At 35.7% G+C, this 22,529-nt stretch overlaps 1 protein-coding gene across 6 annotated transcripts in view; it reads left to right on the forward strand.

Annotated features, from left to right (window-relative positions):
- Positions 1–22,529, forward strand: part of MED25 (Mediator complex subunit 25) — a 247,691-nt gene that overhangs the window by 32,723 nt on the left and 192,439 nt on the right. For all 6 annotated transcript variants that reach the window (XM_069840860.1, XM_069840862.1, XM_069840861.1 and 3 more), the window contains one exon: positions 13,140–13,359. In XM_069840860.1, the coding sequence (XP_069696961.1) occupies positions 13,140–13,359 (220 nt within the window). The remainder of the gene's footprint in view (positions 1–13,139; positions 13,360–22,529) is intronic.

The raw sequence follows: 22,529 nt of genomic DNA on the forward strand, positions 1-22,529 counted from the left end.
ATTAGCAGCAGTCTCGCCACATGAACCGAGCAGCTCTGTAGCTTCTGCCAGTGGATATTAACAACCCCGCACACAATTGTCAGAGTCGTTCTCTAAGCAGATATATGTTGTTGTTGTCTAGTGCCTTGCATCTGGCAATGAACCCATTAGCAGTCGTGCTTTCCAATACTTTTGAACTGTAGTTTCTTCTGATCTTAATGCTTCACAGGTCTTCAAGTGATCTTCATTCATTTCTGCTGGATCGTTACACAGGACACATATTGGTGAAGCTGAGATACCTATTCCGTAGAGATGACTTGCTAGACAGTCATGATTTGTCAATAGTCTGAAGGCTGCAACTGCTGTTTTCCTTGGTCTCTGGGGGATTATATATGGGTTGGAAAGTAGTGTAATCCATTTTTTGTCTTTAGTATTTGATTCTATTTCTTGTAGGCAGATATATAGTTGTTTCACAAAAGGACACATCCATATCATTTACCTCCTCACTTTCATAAGTTTCACAGTTTGAAATACGTCTGAAAATTTCACTCCCCAGCTCACACTGCACACCTAATTCATTGCAATTTATATGTGTGTTTAAATTGGCATCATCACTTGTTTGTTTTTAGATATCACTGGTCCCTTCTTCTTCATACACTGTCTCCGCAACCATCTCTACGGTCAACAATGATCTTCAACTAATTAATTAGTAGCTACTTATTTATTCAGTCATTTCTTGTCATTGTTGTAAGACTCCCTTCAACTTAAACATATGTACCGTATTGGCCCGAGTGTAAGCCACACCCGAGTATAAGCCGCACCCTTAATTTTAGGGGGAAAGGAGAAAAAAAAAAGAAAAATTGAGTGCAGAATGAGAAAAAAAGGAAAATTGAGTGCAGTGAAATTTACCTGTCACATTATCCAGTTACAAAACTGTTTACACTATTTAAACACTTTTTCTTCAATTACGGTATTACATGGGTAAATCACCAAAAATACCGGTACAACTAATCACTGTCTTCTCCAATGTCACTGCTGACTTCACTACTACCGGTACCGGTATTTGTTTCATCACTGTCACTTTGTTCATCACTCTCCGCCCAAAGTACGTCGTCCTCACTGCCATCCAGAGCATTAGACACGCAGCATTTCTTGAAGCCTTTGATGATTGAATCTGGTGATATTGTGTGCCATGAAGAGAGAATTCACTCACACATAAGGCTGACAGATGGCTTCTTGATCTTCCGAGATGGAGTGCATGCATGACCCCCTTCTAGAAGCCAATCCGAATTCTGTTTTCGGAGATGGTCTTTAAAAGGCTTGTTCACGACGACATCAAGCACCTGCAATTTTGATGTCATACCTCCAGGTATGACAACTAGGTCTGTCTTCAATGCAGTAATTTTCTTCTTTACTTCGGGTGTGAGGTGACCTTTAAAGGCATCCAATACTAACATAGCCCTCTTACAGAGCAGCGCACCTGGTCTGCGATTCCAAACCATAGCTAGCCAGTCCACCATTAGTTTGGTTGTCACCCATCCTTTTTCTTGGCAACGAATCACTAATCCCTTAGGTAAATTCTCCTTGGGCATAGTTTTACGCTTCAGAATAACGTACAGAGGCAGTTTTCCTCCATCTGCCGTAACCGCCAGCATCACAGTGATTCTTTGTTTTTCATTTCCAGTTGTTCTCAATGATATGCTTTTCGCCTCTTTATTGTCAACTGTCATATTGCTCGGCATGTCCCAAAATACGGGCGTCTCGTCGGCATTGCCGATCTGGTGTAATGGGTAAGAGTGGTGCTGACGCAATTCAATGACGTGCCTCTGGAAGTTGATGAGTTTCTCAGTAAAATCCTCTGGCAGTCTCTGTGCTAATGAAGTGCTTCGTCAGAGAACAAGGCCACTTCTACGCATAAACCTGAGGCACCAACCTATACTCCCATGGAATTCTGTCTGTGGAATGTTTAGGGTCTTCGCTATTTCCAACGATTTTACCTGGATTACTTGTCGAGAGATAGGCATCCCTTCTTTCCTTTTGTCTTGTACAAAGGAAAGGACCCTACGTTCTAGTTCAGGGTATTTCCCAGCCTTGGGTCCTCTGAAAGATTTTCTGGTTGTATTGGCATTTTTCAGTTTATCCTCCGAGGCGATCCAGCGCTGCACATTAGACTCATCCACACTAAACTTTTTGCCGGCTTCTCTATTAGACATACTCCTAGCATGACGAATAACTGCAAGTTTGAAACTAGCGTCATAACTGCGCCGAATTCCCAAGCTTGTTGAAGCTTTTCTTTCTACCTTTCCGCTCATGGCTGAACCCGTAGCTACGTACAAACTGTTCTAATCTGTCCTATCATACAAAAGAGTACGATCACTGTAATATGAAGACTGGTACATTGTTGCATTATATGCCATACGACTGCTGACAATTTCAAACACGAGCGCGTGGCATTGTTGCTCCATTTCAAAATGATAAAATTACCGGTAGCAACATGCGCCACATTTCAAGTTTAAATTTATCGGTCGCGCAAATAAGCCGCACCCCAACTTTTCGAGTTTGAAATTTGAATAAAAAGTGCGGCTTATATTCGGACCAATACGGTATATTATTTATACTTCCAACTGCCTATTGCTCAATATGCTCTGTCTCTGTGGCAGCCTGTTAATATAGGGAGCTGTTATCTTTTAGATAAATAAATAAATAAAAGTTCTCTGCAATGAACTTGTAAATGACTCGTGTATTGCTTGTTTCATCATCTTCTTCCTTAAATATGCACCAGTCTTTCACTGACTTTGATGACGTTCGTTAATTTCACCTGGTTTCAATTTTAAGGAAGGGATTGCACTTTTTTTTTTAAACCGGTCTACTTGTTTTGATACGCAGAAATTCATTTCTAAGCCAGGATGTAATTTCAAAATGTTCTGGAGTGAAGTGTTCAGAACAAATGACGGGTTCGAAATTACACTGATTTATTCGATTTACTGATGCTTTGAATTTAGTTGGTGATCTTTGGCGATTAGGAAATACATGAATATTTATTCCAAGATCTGTGTTTGTAATATTTGAACTTCCAAAAACACAACAATGAGGCATTTCCGATAGAACAGCACACAAACATATATAAAATGTCTAGTATATACAGTCACGAAGCTTAATACGTAGGGAATATGCATCCATAGATAGATGCTAACAACAAAGATCGCTACTATCGTCTCAGCACAAACAATGCTAAATAGTACGAGCACAGTCTTTTGTTCCTAGTACTCTCATCAACTCAAAGCTTCGTGAGTGTATATACTAGGCTGTGTTGAAGCTCTAAAGAAAACTTGCAGTGAACTATAGCTGATGTACCATTATACACGTAGTTTTGAGAGAAGAGAGCATTGTAGAAACTTTCAGTTTTATATTTCACTAAACAAAACCTTTATTTTGAGTACCACTTTATTTTTAAGAATTTGATTATAACAGGGTCTTTAAGAATTTGATTATAATAAGAACTTGTGTAATCAAGGTGCATATATTTATGTCTTGTAATCTAAAAGTAATGTATGTTAATACAATTTTAGATTCTCTGAAACCTAACAATATATTGATTATTGTAAAATTATACTTTCTATAATGTGTATTGTGTAGGCCTATTGATAGATGTATGAGCATGTTTTTTATAATTTGCTGCGCACGTATTTTCTTTCCTTTAATGCCCCGACACATCAATGAAACTTTGAATATGTTTATTTCGTCCCAATTCTACGTTAAACATCGAAAATGGCCATAATCTGTCAATTTTTTATCTTCACAGCGTTAAATTGCATGGTTAATTGCGTGATTTATGTATTGCTATAATGGGTCTGCTTTCCATCAACATGGCGGCAAGTGCACCATTCAATTTGTCCCAGTTTCCTCGTTCTCTGCAGCTGAGACTGTAGGAGCTTGAGTAGAACTCCTTTTTAACGACTCTCTGGGGGGATTACTTTTCTTTCCTTAAAAGGGGTTTACATAAAATGGGGAGGAAAGGCTAAAATAAGTAGTTCTGACATGTGTGTTGTATATCAAACTTTATTATAACCATTTAATTAGACACAATAAATTTCATTATAATATTTTCTAACTCTTCAAATGGTGTGGCACGAATGTTTTTCTTTGTTTGAAACTCGAGATTGAAGATTTCTTCTTTCTTCTTCATGATTCCACATAATATAGTTGGCAAATTATGCTTTTTTACCATATGAGATAGTGTTATTTCAGGATTAGTCTCGATATCCCTTATTATATTCACTTTCCGTCTGATAATTAATTTCTTCTGTTTAGTCGCCATTTTAACAATGCATAAACAGCATAAACTAACAAAAAGAAAACTTGTAAACAAGATCCACACAACTCGAGAGAACAAAACAAACAAAGCAACTGCTCTGTGACAGCAATGCAAAGCAAAACCATAAAGAACAATAAAGAATAACATTGTCATATGGCACCACATTACTATCAATTGATATGTGCTATCAAATATGCTGGTATTATTGATATTGAAAGTTGAGCCGATATTTCGAGCTTCATTATCACAAAATCACTTGAAAAGTATTCCTTAAAAGCAAGACTTTTCCTTGCACTGGGTTTCCTTAAAAGCGAGAATTAATTACATTATTCTTATGGCAGTTTGGCTGGGACATTAGTCGAATGACAATTAAAAGTTAATTTGCATCATTCTTTCTCTAGCTTCCCAATAAAGTGCTTCAATGTTGTTCTTTCTATTATTGTAGCCCAATCTGTGCTGTTTGTTCAAAATTTCATTTTTGTTACATATTGGACAGTTTTTTTTTTATCACTGTCAAGTTCAATTTCTTGAGATGTTCATTGAGACAATCATGTCCAAAATATATAACCTACTAATTACAGTATATATTTGTATACATTATTATTATTATTATTATTATTATTATTATTATTATTATTATTATTATTATTACCGAATTTATCAGTGACAGGTTATTGTATTTAGTACTTCAGGGTAGATGGTGCGATATCGTAGTTATAATGCTCATGCCCCTACAGAAGAGAAAGACGGCCATATAAAGGATAGCTTTTATGAGAAATTGGAACACACTTTTGATCAGTTATCTAGATATCACACGAAAATTTTATTGAGAGATTTCAATGCTAAAGTATGATAGGAGGATATTTTTAAACCGACTATTGGAAAAAAGAACCTACACGTGACTAGTAATAATGATGTCAGGTTAGTCAGCTTTGCCACATCAAAAATTTAATTGTCAAAAGTGCAAAAGTCAGTTCAATTGAATTGAATTTAAGAGGGGGGAGGGCTATAACAGCCCTAGCACTGCGACCTGAAAGATCTATTGCACATCCCCGTCATAATATCCCATCAGTTCAATAGTTTGATGGTCTTAATGAATTGAATCAAACTATGGACTGGGACAGTTGATAGCTCATCAAGCTTTGGAAAATGTTTTCCAGAGATGAGAGCTCTTTGATGGGCGAGTGCATTGCAGTCTCACAATAGATGAGCTACAGACTCATCTCTCTGTGAACGAGTACAGGCTGGTTGATGTTATGTCCCATCCTATACAGGTTCTTCTTGAGGGCACAGTGTCCTTTAAGAAATCAGACTGCCCAGCGGAGCTGTATCTTGCTCAGTTTTAACAAGTCCCCCCATAAGGATATACATAAATATACTTGGAATTCTCCAGATGGATTGACATACAACCAAATAGAACACATCTTAATAGATAAATGAAGACGTACTAGTATAGTAGACATTCGAACATTCAAGGGGGCAGACTGTAATTCCGATCATTGTTTGATAATTGGAGAATTAAGAGAAAGACTATCAGTAGCCAAGCGAGTAGAGCAACAGGTTAATATTAGAAGATTCAATATTCCGAAATTAAAAGGACGAGGAAACCAAGCAACATAATCAAGTCGAAATTTCAAATAGGTTTGCCGCTTTAGGAAGTTCCGACGAAGTTGAGAAAGAATTGGATGTTAATAGCTTGTGGGAAAATATTAGAGATAATATCAAAATTGCAGCCAAGCAGAGCATAGGTTATTATGAAACTAAGAAAAAGAAACTGTGGTTTGATGAAGATTGTTGTACGATAGTAAGACGAAGGAAACGTACAAAATTGAAATTCTTACAGGATCCAGTTGAGGCGAATGAAGATATGTATTTCAATGAAAGACGGGAAGCAAGTCATACACTTAGGAATAAAAAGATAGATTACTTGAAGGAAAAACTCAATGAGGTAGAAATAAATAGTAAGAATAGAAACATTAGAAATTTATATAAGGGCATAAAGCAGACGTCTCCAAAAGCGTACTCGCGAGTAAGCCCCTGAACGGAACTGAAGCCAGTACGTAATGAGCGCGCTCTGCCTCACCCATCCCCACCTGTACTGTACTCAATGTTTATGCACAATCGAAGAGCAGTGGTGGACTGCCATCATTGTGTTGGTCAGAGTGTTCCACCGTTTCACAATCTCTTCTAATCATGGACGTAGTACATTCAAGGATAAATAGGAAGAGACTTTTTTTTTGTGTTAGTGGGGAGAATGTGAAATGCTTAATTTGTTCGAAAACTTTTAAGGGTGTGTTGAAATTCAAAATGCGACCACACTACTCGACTCTTCACAAAGAATATCATACAAATACAGGCATCCATTTTGAATCTTGCGTACACTACTTTTAACACTTGAATATAAGTAATTGATTAACTAGCGGACTTACTCATGTTAATTATGTAAGTTTGTGCGGCTTACAGCTGTTTCAGTGCTAACAGGCAGAGAAGTTCGAGATGACGCCGAGAGGATGGTGATGAAGCACCGAAACAGCTGTAAGCCGCACAAACTTACATAATTAACACGAGTAAGTCCGCTAGTTAATCATTTACTTAAATACAGGCATGTTGGACATGTAAAAATAATTTATTTTGAGGCTATCTGTATAACTGTTGGTTATACATAATAATCAGTATATTAGTCAGTTCCACATGACAATCATATAGTTTTTCGTTTAATTTTAGGTGAAATGCGTAGGCCTACAAATATGTTTATAAATATAAAACAAGAAAATACAAACACACGTGTCCTCAGTCAGTCTTAAACAAAGAAAGCTTCTTGCTAGCTATGTTCTAGCTTGGAATACTGGAAAATCAATGAAGCCCTTTACAGAAGCATCATTTGTAAAATTGTGCATACAGAACGTTACAAAAATACTGTGTCCATAACAAAGTCAAAGTTTAAGAAAATTAAATTGTTTCCAATTACAGTTCAGAGAAGGAATTTCAAGATTGTAAATGTAATTGAATCTGAAGTCGAAACCACAATTAATCACTTTGTAGCTTACTCGCATTGGATGAAAACACAGATAGAAATGACAAAGCTCACCTAGCGATTTTCATTCGAGGAGTTACTGAACATTTTACTGTGTCTGAATGTCTTCTAGGTGTAATTACAAAATACAACTGGATAAGATCTTTTCCCGGCACTGAAAAGCACCATAGAACAGAAGAGGTTGAATTTGCAATGCTTGTGTCAATAGCAACAGACGGGGCTCCAGCTTCATAGTATGTCAAAATAATATACGAACATATGATATTTCTTATTCTTTTGATGTTATTAGTTGTAAACATAAGCAGACCGTTGCCGCGATCCCCCACTGACCGCTCCCATCTGTTGAGGTACGAGTCTCTTCCCCTTCTCTAGCCTTACAGCACACTGTGTTCGGCAGGCAGCATCGAGAGCACAAATGATGATACGCTTTTTGGAGACCTCTGGCATAAAGGAATTTAAGAATGGATATCAGGCAAGGGTAAATGTGATCAAGGATGAGAATGGTGACTTGCTTGCAGATTTTCATTCAATTCTGAACAGATGGGAAAACTATTTTGGGAAACTACTAAATGTACATAGGCCAAATAGAAATGATCGGAACGAAATTCAAATACAAACTGCTGAGCCATTTATACCCTAGCCCACATTTTCTGAAGTCGAAATTGTGATAGAAGAACTGAAAAATTACAAGTCTTCAAGTATCAATCAAATTCCAGCAGAATTAATACAAGAGGATGGAAGCACATTATCTAGCGAAATTTATAAGCTTGTACTTACTGTTTGGGAAAAGGAAATTGTACCAGAACAATGGAAGGAGTCCATAATTGTACCTATCTTTAAAAAGGGGGACAAAACTAACTGTAGTAACTTTCGAAGAATATCACTAATGACTGTCTTTTTAAGTTTTTAAAAAGACAATTTTAGTTTTTTGGAGTAGGTGAAATAGGTTTTTTTAGATTTTAAGTCCAACCTGTGAAAGGGGTTGCAAAAACTGCCAAATCATTAAAACTGTATCCTTGCAGTGTTATTCCTAAAAATAAATATATATTTTTTAAGGCAACATGGACCAAGAAACTGACCTTATCAAGAACCAAACTATTTATTAAAATTTATAAGATTCGAAATTTTTGTTCCTTCCCCTTTAACATTATTTGTAGTTCGAATAAACTTTTGTAACAATTAACATTTTATCTAATATAATTTGCCTTGTATGACTTGAGGCTTTCCCGGCGTTTGATGTAGAATAACTCTTCTCGGGTTCTCAGCCAGGTGAGTTGGAGATTAGATTCCAAGCTTTCGACGGCTAGCTCTGCCATCTTCTTCAGGGACGAAGTCTTCTTCATCCCTGAAGAAGATGGCAGAGCTAGCCGTCGAAAGCTTGGAATCTAATCTCCAACTCACCTGGCTGAGAACCCGAGAAGAGTTATTCTATAATTTGCCTTGATAATAACTACATAAATTTCAGTTCTAAATAGATAAAAGATACAGTACACACACAACTTTTGAATTAAATATGTTCAAACTTGATCAAGAATTATTTTAAATAGTAACAAACAAACAAAACAACATTATTTACTGGTACTGTTCCTGGTTGCAATATCATCGCTGCCACTGCAGCAGGTACCCACAGTTACTGACAATTGAAGTTTTCCCCTGGTTCACACATTTTTCATTTTTTCAAACCCTGGATTCCTCTGCAATACTTTCTTCAGTTTTAATGTGACAGCTTCACCCACGGGTTCTGGTATTTGTTTCTGTAGAAGCAAGTCAATGACACCAATTGCATCTTTCAGTTGTAGCAACACAGATTCCAAGTACTCAATATATTTTGGAGAGTCACTGAAATGTGTCTTGAGGAAAACAAGGGCACCATAGATGTTGTCACTGCTAAGTACAGATTTTGCCTTAGGGATTGAGGCAGCCTTCTCTACGTCTAGTGTGTTCTTTCCTCTCTCTCTTGAAATGTATTGATATTTCTCTCAAAATAAAAAAAAAAATCAATATGTAACACAGTAAATACAGGATAATGCATATCAACAATAATTTAGGTTTTTTAGGTACTAAGATCCAATTTAGGTTTTTTTAAGTTCAACAGAATTCACATATATGATTCCTACGATCATGATTTGGAAAAGTATTGAAGAAATTAGGAGTTCAGAAGCAAAGAAAAAAATAGGTAAAAACCTGCAAATCTGATCCCTAAATATCACTTTTGTTGATATCACACAATTTCGTCGATATTCTTTTGAGAAGATTAACACCATATCTAGATGAAATTATTGGGGATCATCAGTGTGCTTTTTAGGCATAATTGATCGACTATTAATCAGATATTTTGTATTCGACAGATATTAGAGAAAAAATGGAAGTGTAAGGGTACAGTACATCAGTTTATTCATAGATTTCAAAAAGGCATATGACTCGGTTAAGAGAGATGTTTTTTATAATATTCTTGTTGAATTTGGTAATTCCAAGAAACTAGCTCGATTAATTAAAATGTGTCTCGGTGAAATGTAAGCAGAGTTCGTATAGGACATTTTCTGTCAGATGCTTTTCCAATTCACTGTGGGCTAATGCAAGGAGATGCTCTGTCACCTTCACTTTTTAACTTTGCCATTAGGAAAGTCCAGGATAACAGAGAGAGTTTACAGCTCCTTGTTTATGTGGATGACGTGACTGTGTTAGGAGAAAATCCACAAACTATTAGGGAAAACACGGGAATTTTACTTGAAGCAAGTAAAGAGATAGGTTTGGAAGTAAATCCCGAAAAGACAAAGTATATGATTATGTCCCGTGACCAGAATATTGTACGAAATGGAAATATAAAAATTAGAAGTTTATCTTTGAAGAGGTGGAAAAATTCAAATATCTTAGAGCAACAGTAACAAATATAAATTATGCTCGGGAGGAAATTAAACGCAGAGTAAATAAGGAAAATGCGTGTTATTATTTGATTGATAAGCTTTTATTATCCAGTCTGCTGTCAAGAAAACTCAAAGTTAGAATTTATAAAACAATTATAGTACCTGTTCTTCTGTGTGGTTGTGAAACTTGGACTCTCATTTTGAGAGAGGAACAGAGGTTAAGGTGCTTAGGAAAATATTTGGGGCTAAGAGGGATGAAGTTATCGGAGAATGAAGAAAGTTAAACAATGCAAAACTGCATACATTTTATTCTTCACTTGACATGATTAGGAACATTAAATCCAAACGTTTGAGATGGACAGGGCATGTAGCACATATGGACGAATCCAGAAATACATATAATGTGTTAGTTGGGAGGTTGGAGGGAAAAGACCTTTGGGGAGGGCGAAGCGTAGATGGGAGGATAATATTAAAATGTATTTGAGGGAGGTGGGATATGATTATAGGGACTGGATTAAACTTGCTCAGGATAGGAACAGATGGCAGGCTTATGTGAGGGCAGCAATGAACCTCTGGGTTCCTTAAAAGCCATACGTAAGCAAATATTACCAGGCGGATTTAGTATAGCATTAGGCTTATTATAATATTTGATATATTATTTAGTTGAAGGACATTATGGATGGTAAGATATAGTGAAATAATTACCACAATTTTATTATTACTTCGCTGTACTGTTAACTCCAAATCAGTGAAAAGAACGAACTGCAACATACAAGAAGTTACAGTAATTTCTGATTTCAGTGAAGACCTAAACCCTTAATCAGTTTGTATCACATGTACAGGAGTTGCATTCTTCATTGTTATTATGTGTCCTATAAATATCATCTCTCAAATCATTGTGAAACCTTAGAGCAAGCAGAGACACAATCATCGGCACTATTGTTTTTTTTTTAATAGCTGGTACTTAACTGTTCGTCATTCACCCATAGAAGCCAGTTGTGTAGACCAGTTTAGCAACATTACCCAGGGTGTTCCATAGGAGGCTGGTCTATGCTACACCTGCGATGAGGTGAGATGATGATGGAGATTTGTTGTGATACCACAGGGGAACTAGATCTCCTGGACCACATCTTTGCCCAATACAAATTGGATACTTAACAGTAGAAAGTTGCAAAGTACCAAATTTATGAACAGTATTTTATTAATAAATAACTTTCGCTATTAAACAATTTGAAGAATATATTTTTTAGAATTGAATTGATATTACTTACGAAAACTTTTCACCAATCTTTATCAATAGTTTGATGATACTACTAAAATTAACACACTGATAGACGAACAAACTTCACAATTTATTAAAGGTGTTAAATCCCATAAACATTTCGTAGGTACTATGAGCCACAGTTCTGTTAATTTCCGCAAATACTTCCATTAAAGTGGTTTTGCAGACTAGAAGTAAATCACCCTCACCTCTTGGAACTGAATATTGCCAACTTTCATCATGTTTATCATAAATTCTATGTTGACATCATACTGGTATGACAGTAAAGAGACCCAACAGAAATGTTGATAGTGTTGAATTATCTTGGTCATATAACGTTGAGTGTCAGTTCACTGTATTTTATTCTGCATTTTCATGCCACTTACAATAAAGAAAAACATGCTAATTTAATGATATTTCCCCCATTTTCTGAATTTTTAATGCTAGGAATTGAAAAGTTTAAAACAAACCAGCTGTGTCATCTAGAGGTAATACATTATGTTTCTATATGATTCATAGTCCATTACCTACGTATTATGTTGTGTGTAAGATTTACCTACACTGATCTTCCTGTTTGTAGAAAACACCACGGTATATAATCAATAATGCCTTTTGCCATATTAATACGACAAATAAACAATGAAGAGAAATAAAAAAGAATGGCACATTTTACCTTTTTTATGAGAGAGCGTCCTGGTAACTTTTCACCACTGTCATCTTTTGGTCATCTTAATAACACTCTACAATTTTCTGTGGCTCTAGCACTGTTGATATATAATGCCCCTTGGCAAATTGCAACTTTCTAGTGAAATATTACTTTTTTTTAAATTTCGGCACTTAGCACCTTTCTGCTGTTAAGTATCCAATTATAAATTGGGTGTTGAACCCGGGTTCAGCGCTCTAGCCATCAAACCACCATGACAGCTCTGGGACTATTGTAACTTTCAAAGGAAATACAGGGTGTCCCAACAGTCTCCATATATAGGATATATTAGTTGATAATAGAAATGCCACATGATGTGGCAGCCTTCGAGAGTCAGACGCAGATAAATGTGATCTAACCAGTTCTGACACATATTCTACAGCATGTCCAGCATCACATGATGACAGATGTCGATGATACAGGCCTGCAAATGTGTAAGTCCCGGATTTTCTCCTGGTAGACCTGTGACTTAAAGTAATCCCAGAGGTAAAAATCAAGAGGTGTAAGATCTGGGGGGGGGGGGGGTTGGCAACATTCATCACATTATGTGACATTACTATTTGAAATTGGCATTTCTTATGTATGAAGACTTTTGGGACACCCTGTTGATTGTAAGAATGTAATTATTACTAATTAATGTGACGAATCTTTACGTGAAAGGGTGGTTATTTTAATTGCTGTCTGATATGACTAATAAAATGTGTGTAATTTAATGACTTGGGCAGATCGCAATATGGCGAACGTAGAAGCTCTGCTCACGACCCCTTCCACTTTTCCCCTACTAGCTCAACAAACACTCAACGTGATAGGCGAGTGTTCTGTCGAATACACATTTTATGTGGGTGAGGATAACTTCCCCTACTGGGGTTCGCTATATTGCGATTTATCCAATGACTTTGCTTATTGCATCATATGATAACAGTCGGTCTTATTGATTGGCGCAAGAGTAAAGTGAGTGAATACACTGACTTATCTTATTCTAGATTGGTCGGTGGCAAAGGGGAGTCTCATGCCAACATTGCAGAGGGACTCGCCACTGCACTGCAATGTTTCGAGGACCTGCAGCAGAGGCGAGAGCCCAACATGCTGCCACAGAAGCACTGTATCCTAGTCTGCAACTCTCCCCCATATCTTCTACCTGTCATGGAGTCACCCACTTTTGCAGGACACACAGTGGAACAGCTGGCAGTGTTGCTGCAAGATGTAAGACTTTGAATTATATTTGACAATGCCTTTAACCACTGCCAATTTGCTGTTGTTCAGTGAAGGGATAATTATGAAATGACGGAGTTAAATTAATTTGGAAGTATAAAAGTAGTCATCGTTTATTTTGAAGTTCTGTCTTTGAAATTTAGTAAAAATTGGAAATTTATCCTTTGAAGAGGTGGAAAAATTAAAATATCTTGGAGCAACAGTAACAGATATAAATGACAATCGGGAGGAAATTAATGCACAAAAAATATGGGAAGTGCCTATTTCAGCATTCGAGGTTGCTTACTTTTAATATGTTTCTCCCCACCCCCCACTAAAATTTTTTCCTCGCATAAAGGATGCACCCTAGTTTTTATAAAAATCGAAAAAAAAAAGTGCGCTATTACAGGGTAAATACTATAAGAGGGATGAAGTTACAGGAGAATGGAGAACTTTACATAATGCAGAACTGCACACTTTGTATTCGTCACCTAACATAATTATGAATATTAAATCCAGATGTTTGAGATGGGCTTAGCATGTAACACGTATGGGTGAATCCAGAAATGCATAATTATATAGAATGTTATACTTGTTTTTTTTAAAGATAGGACATGACAGGAGCATTGCGATCAGAAAAACAACTGAATGTCACATAGCATATTAGGCATGTTGCTATGGTAACGATTGAGTTGCCAAATTTACCGTTCCCATTAATTGCTCCCTTGGCAACATTTATTGTGCACACAATGTTAGTATTGGTACGTTTCGTGATTGATTCTCTGTTGATTTTTGTATTGTTTTCTAGCTTCCATCAGCTGGCAGCATGGTAGTCCATATTGGCAACATAGCGCTGTAGTTCCATCTTTAAAAAAAAACAAGTATAGTTGTGAGACCTGAGGGAAAAAGACCTTTGGGATAGTCAAGACGTAGATGAGAGGATAATATTAAAATGGATTTGATGGAGGTGGGATATGATTGTAGAGACTAGATTAATCTTGCTCAGGATAGGGACCGATGGTGGTCTTATGTGAGAGTGACACTGAACCTCCAGGTTCTTTAATAGCCATTTGTAAGTAAGTAACATTTCTTCCCTCCTGTCTTCGTCCTTTCTTTTTCTTTCTTTCATCTTTTTTAGTTCTTTATTTTTATTTCTCACTTTGTCTGTTTTACCTTTTTACTTCTTTCTGTCTTGTTTGCTTATCCATGCATTCCTTTCTTTCTTTAATCTTTTCATTATTTATTGTTTCTTACTTTCTCATTCCTTTCTCTCTCTTTTGATTTTTTATGATAACTCATTGCATTAAAAAATCTTCGCCTGGTACAGAGTGAATTGTTAGTAATGTCATTTATTCTGGTGGATGATTCCTTCAGTAAAGAACAACAAAAGATTCAAATACCATTTTTCTATGTTTTGAATAGTTTTCCAGAAAAACGTGCATTTTGAAATACATGAATTACGAGATCAGTAGTAATGCTGTAATCAGTAGGAAGTGCACATTAGGTTGTCTTGCTCTGAACAATTCCTTCACCTGGCTTGTTTTGAATTAATATTATCATTTTAATATTCAAGCACTTGACATACTGTTATTCGCCATCTTGCTTCCAATATAATGTCGTTAAGTTCTGACCACAATCATTTAATTTTGCACAGTTGGTTAAATGTTCTTTGTTCATGATGTCTTGTTTTGAATAGGGAAGTGAAATGTCATTGCCATGTAAATTGTTTTTAAAATCGTAAGAAAAATACAGATGATATACTGTTTAATATTTGCATTTAAATTGTGTTAGAGAATGGAGAATGGACAATGCTCATTTCACTTTAAACAAAATCTTAGAAAATTTAAAATAAAATCTATAACATAATTTTAATTAAATGTTCAGAGAACACATACAGGAAGATACACTTATTTCAAATTAAATTGAAAAAATTAAGAAGTGTATCCACACTTGCATATCAATTAAATATTCTAGAAAAATAAACAATGATGTTTATGTCACATTATAAAAACAAAATTTTAAAACATTTAAAACTCTACAAGCAAAAATAAAAATACGATGTGATTATTTTATGTTAAACAGATTCAGAAATATTTTTAAACTATTCGATTTCATTTTAATTAAATATTTGGTGAACACAAACAATAAGAAAAGCTTATTTTACAAATTAAACCAAACCCTTTAACACTATTAAATATAGAGTATAATCTAAATTTAACACAAGAAATACTGAAATCAGAAGTAAACACTGAAATAATGAAACAATTGTCTTTAGAGACAATTAATATTAGGTACCCTCCACAAAATTGGCTTCATTTATACACCGATGTTTCCTTGATCTCCAGGGAACAAGGTGCCGGTGCAGGTGTTACGTGCTGTCTCTTCTCACTTTATAGATCTCTTGGATATGGAACAACAAGTTTTGATCGAGATTCCAAAGCAGCTATTCTATCAATAGTCTCTAGACACACACCTTCATCTCAAACAGCAGAAGTAACTAAAATGCTCTCTCAATTAATAACACTCAATAAAAGAATTGTATTCCAATGGATACCATCCCATTGTGGAATCCTAGGAAATGAGAATGCGGATGCTTTAGCAAAGAAGGGCAGCACTGCTACTTACAGACCTGTTACTAAATCTGCATATTCCTCTGTGAAAAGATTGATTAAATCTACATACTTAGATTTCAACAAACAAAATTTGATAACACAATCTCAAGGGAAAAAATGGAACTCTCTGCATCATAATCCACAGTTGATTCCCGATTTACCATGCAAATCGTCTGTAGCTGCATTTAGATTGGCAACAGGCCATGACTGTTTGGCCAAGCATCTGCATAGAATTGTAATATATCAGTCTCCTAACTGTCCATTGTGCAACTCAAATCAAGAAATGGGTTCAGAACATCTCAAAATCTGTGCTTCAGTGGCTAACCATGACAATATATTTGAAAAATATTGGAGTGCAAGAGGTCAAATGACTTTATTGTCAAATGCCTGGCATTAGAAAACAACAGTGACATTATATAAATCTATTTAATGATTTTAAAAACTCCATTTGTCGTACTGCAAACATTTTCTTCAGGCAATTAGAAACAGTTTTCTCCCACTTTAATTTTTTAAGTAGTAATCTGTAAACCTACATACGAGAAATCAAATTTCTCGAGCCGTCTTTAAAAACATATGTGCGTGTTATGTTCACATTTGAAGAGTCCACTGCAAGAATGATGGATGTCACTTTCTTGTCGAAAATGAACCAAGACTGTCAATGCATAGTTTAAGATATATATGTACATAGAAAGTTATATGGCATTAACACTGATAGTCATTGTCCAGTAATGATCGGAAAATCACAGTTAAGCTTTGAGCGCTAGGCATTTCAAACTTTCAATTGCTTCTCCTGCAAAATGTATTCCAAATGACATCCACCATTCTTGCAGTGGACTCTTCATTTCTCATTGTCTCACCCGACCTTTGCACACACGAACTATTCAGGGTATCTGAACCTGCGTATATCTGCCTCTCTCTAGGCAATAACCTTTACAGTATAGTCAGAGTGCATTACATTTTAAAATTCCTTTGAAGAACCAAAAGTTTGAAAAATTTCTACATTTTAAAAGACAAAACAGAAATTCTTTGAATCATTTATTATCATAATACACTGCTCTCTTAAATTCACTGAGCATACACTGAGCTAATACAACAATTTAGACAAAAAAAATAAATTAAAAGTAATACATTGTAAGAGAAAACATGTTTTTTCACTCTACTGAAAATTTTACTTTTTTGGCATTGAGCCCTTTCTTAAATGACTGATTCAATTATAGCTTTGTAATTATTGCATTCCTGATTCCAGTGGTCACCTTATTTGAAGGAGGATTCTATATACAATAACTGCAATTTAAGTATAGATAATATTCTTCAGACCTATTATTAACAATGAAAAAAAAAATAAATAAAGACTTCAGAATTTACTGTAGCCCTATTGTGAAGTATAGTTGCAGAGCTGAAAGAAAGTAGAAACTTGATACCTAATATGCTGTGTTAAATAACTATTTTCAAGGTAAACATTCAATGTGTGCTTAAATTTAATTCTAATAAATAGAAGTTAATATATCAATTAAGTTCTGGTATGTTTGAATGCACATTGTGTATTAATTTACTAATATTTCTTAGGTATGTAGTTATAATAACCACTTTCATATATTAAAATAAAACTAAGTTATATATTACCTAGTTGATTAGTTTCAGCTTTGTCTCAGCCATTCTGATGATATTCTAACCTATAATCAGTTTCTTCTAAAATCTTGAGTACTACAATCTTCGAATCTTTTGTGAAATTCTGTGCCATTCATATTTTCAAAATGATCATTTTTTAAATGGTTAATATTATCTCCATCTGGCTCTTGATTTTCGAGCAGTTCCAGATCTAACAATTCTGTATCGAAAAGTTCTGCCATTTTGTATTGCAACTAGTGAACCATAAAAAATTTAAAGATGGAAATTTCTATACTAAACTAACAATAGCTTTACTGTTTAAGATGCTTTATGAGCTATAAAAATGATTTAATGAACCAGTAAATAAATTAATGAATCATTAAAAACATAGTGAAGGTTGGTGAAACCGGCTATGTAAATGTTCCATTTGGATTGATTTACTAAAGCTTGGTGAAACCGGCTCTGAATCAATCCAAATTAAACATTAACTAGTGAATATTAAAATATTTAATGATTCACTAAAATGCGAGCTGTTCACCAACCAAATTTTCTTAATATTTAATGAACAGTAAGTAATGGCTCATTACGGATCAGTAAGTGTGTTCAATGAATTTTTGTTAAGTAATCAGAACTTTTTTTTATGAAACCACAGCCTACTGTATCGCAAATCATGTACAGTCTTAGAAAAAAGTTTTGTCGTATCACTTGGTGATGCAAATGTTGAAGTTTTGACTGCGATACATGAGTACATTTACATGTGCGCTGTCTCCATAGACTTCAAGCCAAGTGGCTATATGCCTCTCATTGTGCTACCTATTTAATGACTCTCAAGTAGAGCAGTCAGTAGCATGCTGGCTTGCGGTCTCCAGGACCCGCATTCGATTCCCGACCAGATCAATTTTTTTATTAACATAACTAATTTTTATACATGTTGCCTATCTTCATTTTTTTATTTTTTATTTATAGTGGATCGAATTATTTCCCAATTCTGAATAAAAAACCCTTGGGAGATCAATTTTCTTCCAGAAATAAAAGAAAGATAAGCAGACATATTAAAGAAAAATAAAAAAAATACATATGTGAATCTAATACTTTGTCCACATGCCACTGGCGTCTATCACTGCCTGGCATCTTTGGGCATTGATTCCACCTGGTTGTGGAAATAGTTTGGTCCTCAGAAGATCTTCCCAGGTAGCCAGAACTTGATACCACAACTGAGGTGGGTTGTCTTGATATTTCTCAATCCTCCTCTTTTTCAGGCCTTCCCGTGAACTATTTTTGAATGTTTATGGTGGTGTGTGTGGGGTGATTATCCTGCTGGAAAATTAAATTTCCTTCGAAAAGAAAACGATTCCAGTGCAAATAATAATAATTTTTCTGGATCCATCCTCTTGGCCATCTTGTAGGAAATGTCTCTGATGAAGCATTATTATAGCATCTAGTGTGCACATGTTCTTATCTTATCGCTAGTTATAATATCACACAAAAGCATAGTGCTATATAGTTTAGCATCTGGTGTGACTACTAAACATAATAAAATATTAATAAAGATAGTCAAGTAATAAGACTTTAACACCCCAGTGCTTTATATTTATAAGTCACAGGGCAAAACATATTTCCACAACTAATGCGAACCATGTCTAATTAATTTCAAGTAAATCAAATTAATGTCCACTTTCGTGATATAGTCATATCCTAGAGTATTGCATTGGTTCATACAGAACATTTTCACGGATGGCTTTAGTCTAGTGGACAGAGTGCCTGTTTCCGAATCAGTCACTCAGGTGTTCGACCTCACGGTCATGCATTTCTTTTTTTTTTTTCCTATATTTGTTAAATGAATTTACTTCTTTATTTGTTAACAGTCTTCATCGCACTACTTATTTACACTGAATTCTTTTCCCTGGCACTTGTTCTAACTACTAAGGGGCGACGTACAATGAAACGAACTAATTATATTACCTCAACTGGTCATTCTCTTGTGAATCAGATTGCTTATCCTCTGTTCATGTGCACTGTCTCCTTTCTGAGACTATGTAACAAAACTTTTTTCTAACACAGTACCTGCTACATCAGGGATGCGATCCTGTGACTCCAGAGAGCATACTTTTCCCTTCCTTCCCTTTTCCATAATACTCGAAGGCTGCCCAATCCAATGCAATGCAAAGACATTGCAGTACATATCTATACACCATCAGTGGCGGAGGTAGTATGCATTCTTCAAACCGAGTCGCATGTTTCCTAGCGATTGGGAGGTTAACTATTTTTTTTTGTCGTTGATAACGATAAAATCAGATGTTTGATCTTCTCGATGCAATTGAATTATGTTTCTCACTTTCATGTTAAAATACATTTCAACAAATCTCACATACAAACTATGGGAAATATGTACTTTCAGGTATTGATAATAATTGTGCAGTGTTTCCTAATTTATTTGCATCTTTTTAGGGGATTGTGATAAAAAATGACGTCACCTGATGGATCTGCGACCTTGCATTTTTGACAAATTTGTCACAACAACTCGATATTTTAAACAAGTGTTTGCAGGAGAATGATCAAACAATTGTGTCAGTGATAGATTCCATTAAGGAATTCATGGCGAAATTGCAACGGTGGGAGAGCCAGTTTGAGAAAAGTTGTATCATTTTCAGTGTCTGGGCCAAGTAGTTAATAAACATGACCATTCCTTACAAAATTATAAAACCATACTTCAAAATCTTATCATGGAATTTGACAAGATATTTGCAGACATTACATCTATTGACAAAGAGGTACAACTGTTTACTGCCCTCTCACATTTGCTCCGATTGAACCTCCCCCTGAACTGCAATTAGAATTAACTGACTTGCAGAAAATACAGCTATCTGATGTTCAGGATGTCTGGTCCTGAGATTTATAAAAGTCTACCAGAGGAGTAGTTTCCAGACCTGCGATTGTTTGCTGGACAATTAATGGCAATGTTCGACTCGACCTATCTATGCAAACAGTTATTTTCCAAGATGAATGTCATTAAAATTGACATACACAACAGGATAACAAACTGATTTTCATTTAGTGTGCCAATTAAGATTATGTTCAGATATTCAGCTCAATATTGAGTAACTGGTGTAACCTAGTAGATATCAGCATTCCTCTTCAGAACATGTCCAACACGAATAGTAATATTATGCGACTGTCTCTATTATATTATTATAATGTTCAAATCAAGATTTCATTTATAACTCCCTGTAAAGTTGATTTGAATAATTTCGAGGGAAAAATTGTTCCGGAGCCGGGTATCGAACCCGGGACCTTTGGTTTAACGTACCAACGCTCTACCACTGAGCTACTCGGGAACCCTAACCGACACCGATCCAATTTTTCCCTCTATATCCACAGACCTCAAAGTGGGCTGACAACCGTCAAGCAACCAACTTCGAGTGCACACTAACTCTGTGTGACTTAAATTGTGGTTTTCTGTTAACGAACAGTGACGTGTATTATGCAAATCAAGATTTCAGGTATAACTCCCTATAAAGTTGATTTGAATAATTTCGAGGGAAAAATTGTTCCGGAGCCGGGTATCGAACCCGGGACCTTTGGTTTAACGTACCAACGCTCTACCACTGAGCTACTCGGGAACCCTAACCGACACTGATCCAATTTTTCCCTCTATATCCACAGACCTCAAAGTGGGCTGACAACCGTCAAGCAACCAACTTCGAGTGCACACTAACTCTGTGTGACTTAAATTGTGGTTAATGAACAGTGACGTGTATTATGCAAATCAAGATTTCAGGTATAACTCCCTGTAAAGTTGATTTGAATAATTTCGAGGGAAAAATTGTTCCGGAGCCGGGTATCAAACTGTCACTGTTCATTAACAGAAAACCACAATTTAAGTCACACAGAGTTAGTGTGCACTCGAAGTTGGTTGCTTGACAGTTGTCAGCCCACTTTGAGGTCTGTGGATATAGAGGAAAAAATTGGATCGGTGTCGGTTAGGGTTCCCGAGTAGCTCAGTGGTAGAGTGTTGGTACGTTAAACCAAAGGTCCCGGGTTCGATACCCGGCTCCGGAACAATTTTTCCCTCGAAATTATTCAAATTAACTTTACAGGGAGTTATCCTGAAATCTTGATTTGCATAATACACGTCACTGTTCGTTAACAGAAAACCACAATTTAAGTCACACAGAGTTAGTGTGCACTCGAAGTTGGTTGCTTGACGGTTGTCAGCCCACTTTGAGGTCTGTGGATATAGAGGGAAAAATTGGATTGGTGTCGGTTAGGGTTCCCGAGTAGCTCAGTGGTAGAGCGTTGGTACGTTAAACCAAAGGTCCCGGGTTCGATACCTGGCTCCGGAACAATTTTTCCCTCGAAATTATTATAATGTTTTTTATTGCATTGTGTTACTTACAAACTAGTTTTCAAATATGCCACTGGCGACAATATAGCCAGGGGTTTGTTTTCGTGCTAGATCTTAACAGACTGACGTCCACTCTATTGTATAGAGTGAGGTGGGTAAAAGTATATCTTACTCCTACTTACGAGTTTCGCTATGCTACATCATTTACATGCAGGCTAACAATGAAACAGCATGGTTACAAAATAATAGTAAATGGAGAAAAAAGTACTATTATTATTGATATTATTATTATTATTATTATTATTATTATTATTATTATTATTATTATTATCATCGCCATATCTATAGCTTTGTAATTATTGCATTCCTGATTACAGTGGTGACCTCATTTGAGGGAGGATATTTTATATACAATAACTGCAATTTAGGTATAGATAATATACTTGAAACCTATGATTCAGAATGAAAGAATTAAAGATTTATGAATTTACTGTACTGTGAAGTATAGTTGCAGAGCTGAAAGAAAACTTGATACCAAATATGCTATGTTAAATAACTATTTTCAATTTGACGTTCAGTGTGTGCATAAATTTAATTCTAATAAATGAGAGGCTCAC

Source organism: Periplaneta americana, chromosome 12 (assembly GCF_040183065.1).
Source record: "Periplaneta americana isolate PAMFEO1 chromosome 12, P.americana_PAMFEO1_priV1, whole genome shotgun sequence".
Taxonomy (NCBI): domain Eukaryota; kingdom Metazoa; phylum Arthropoda; class Insecta; order Blattodea; family Blattidae; genus Periplaneta; species Periplaneta americana.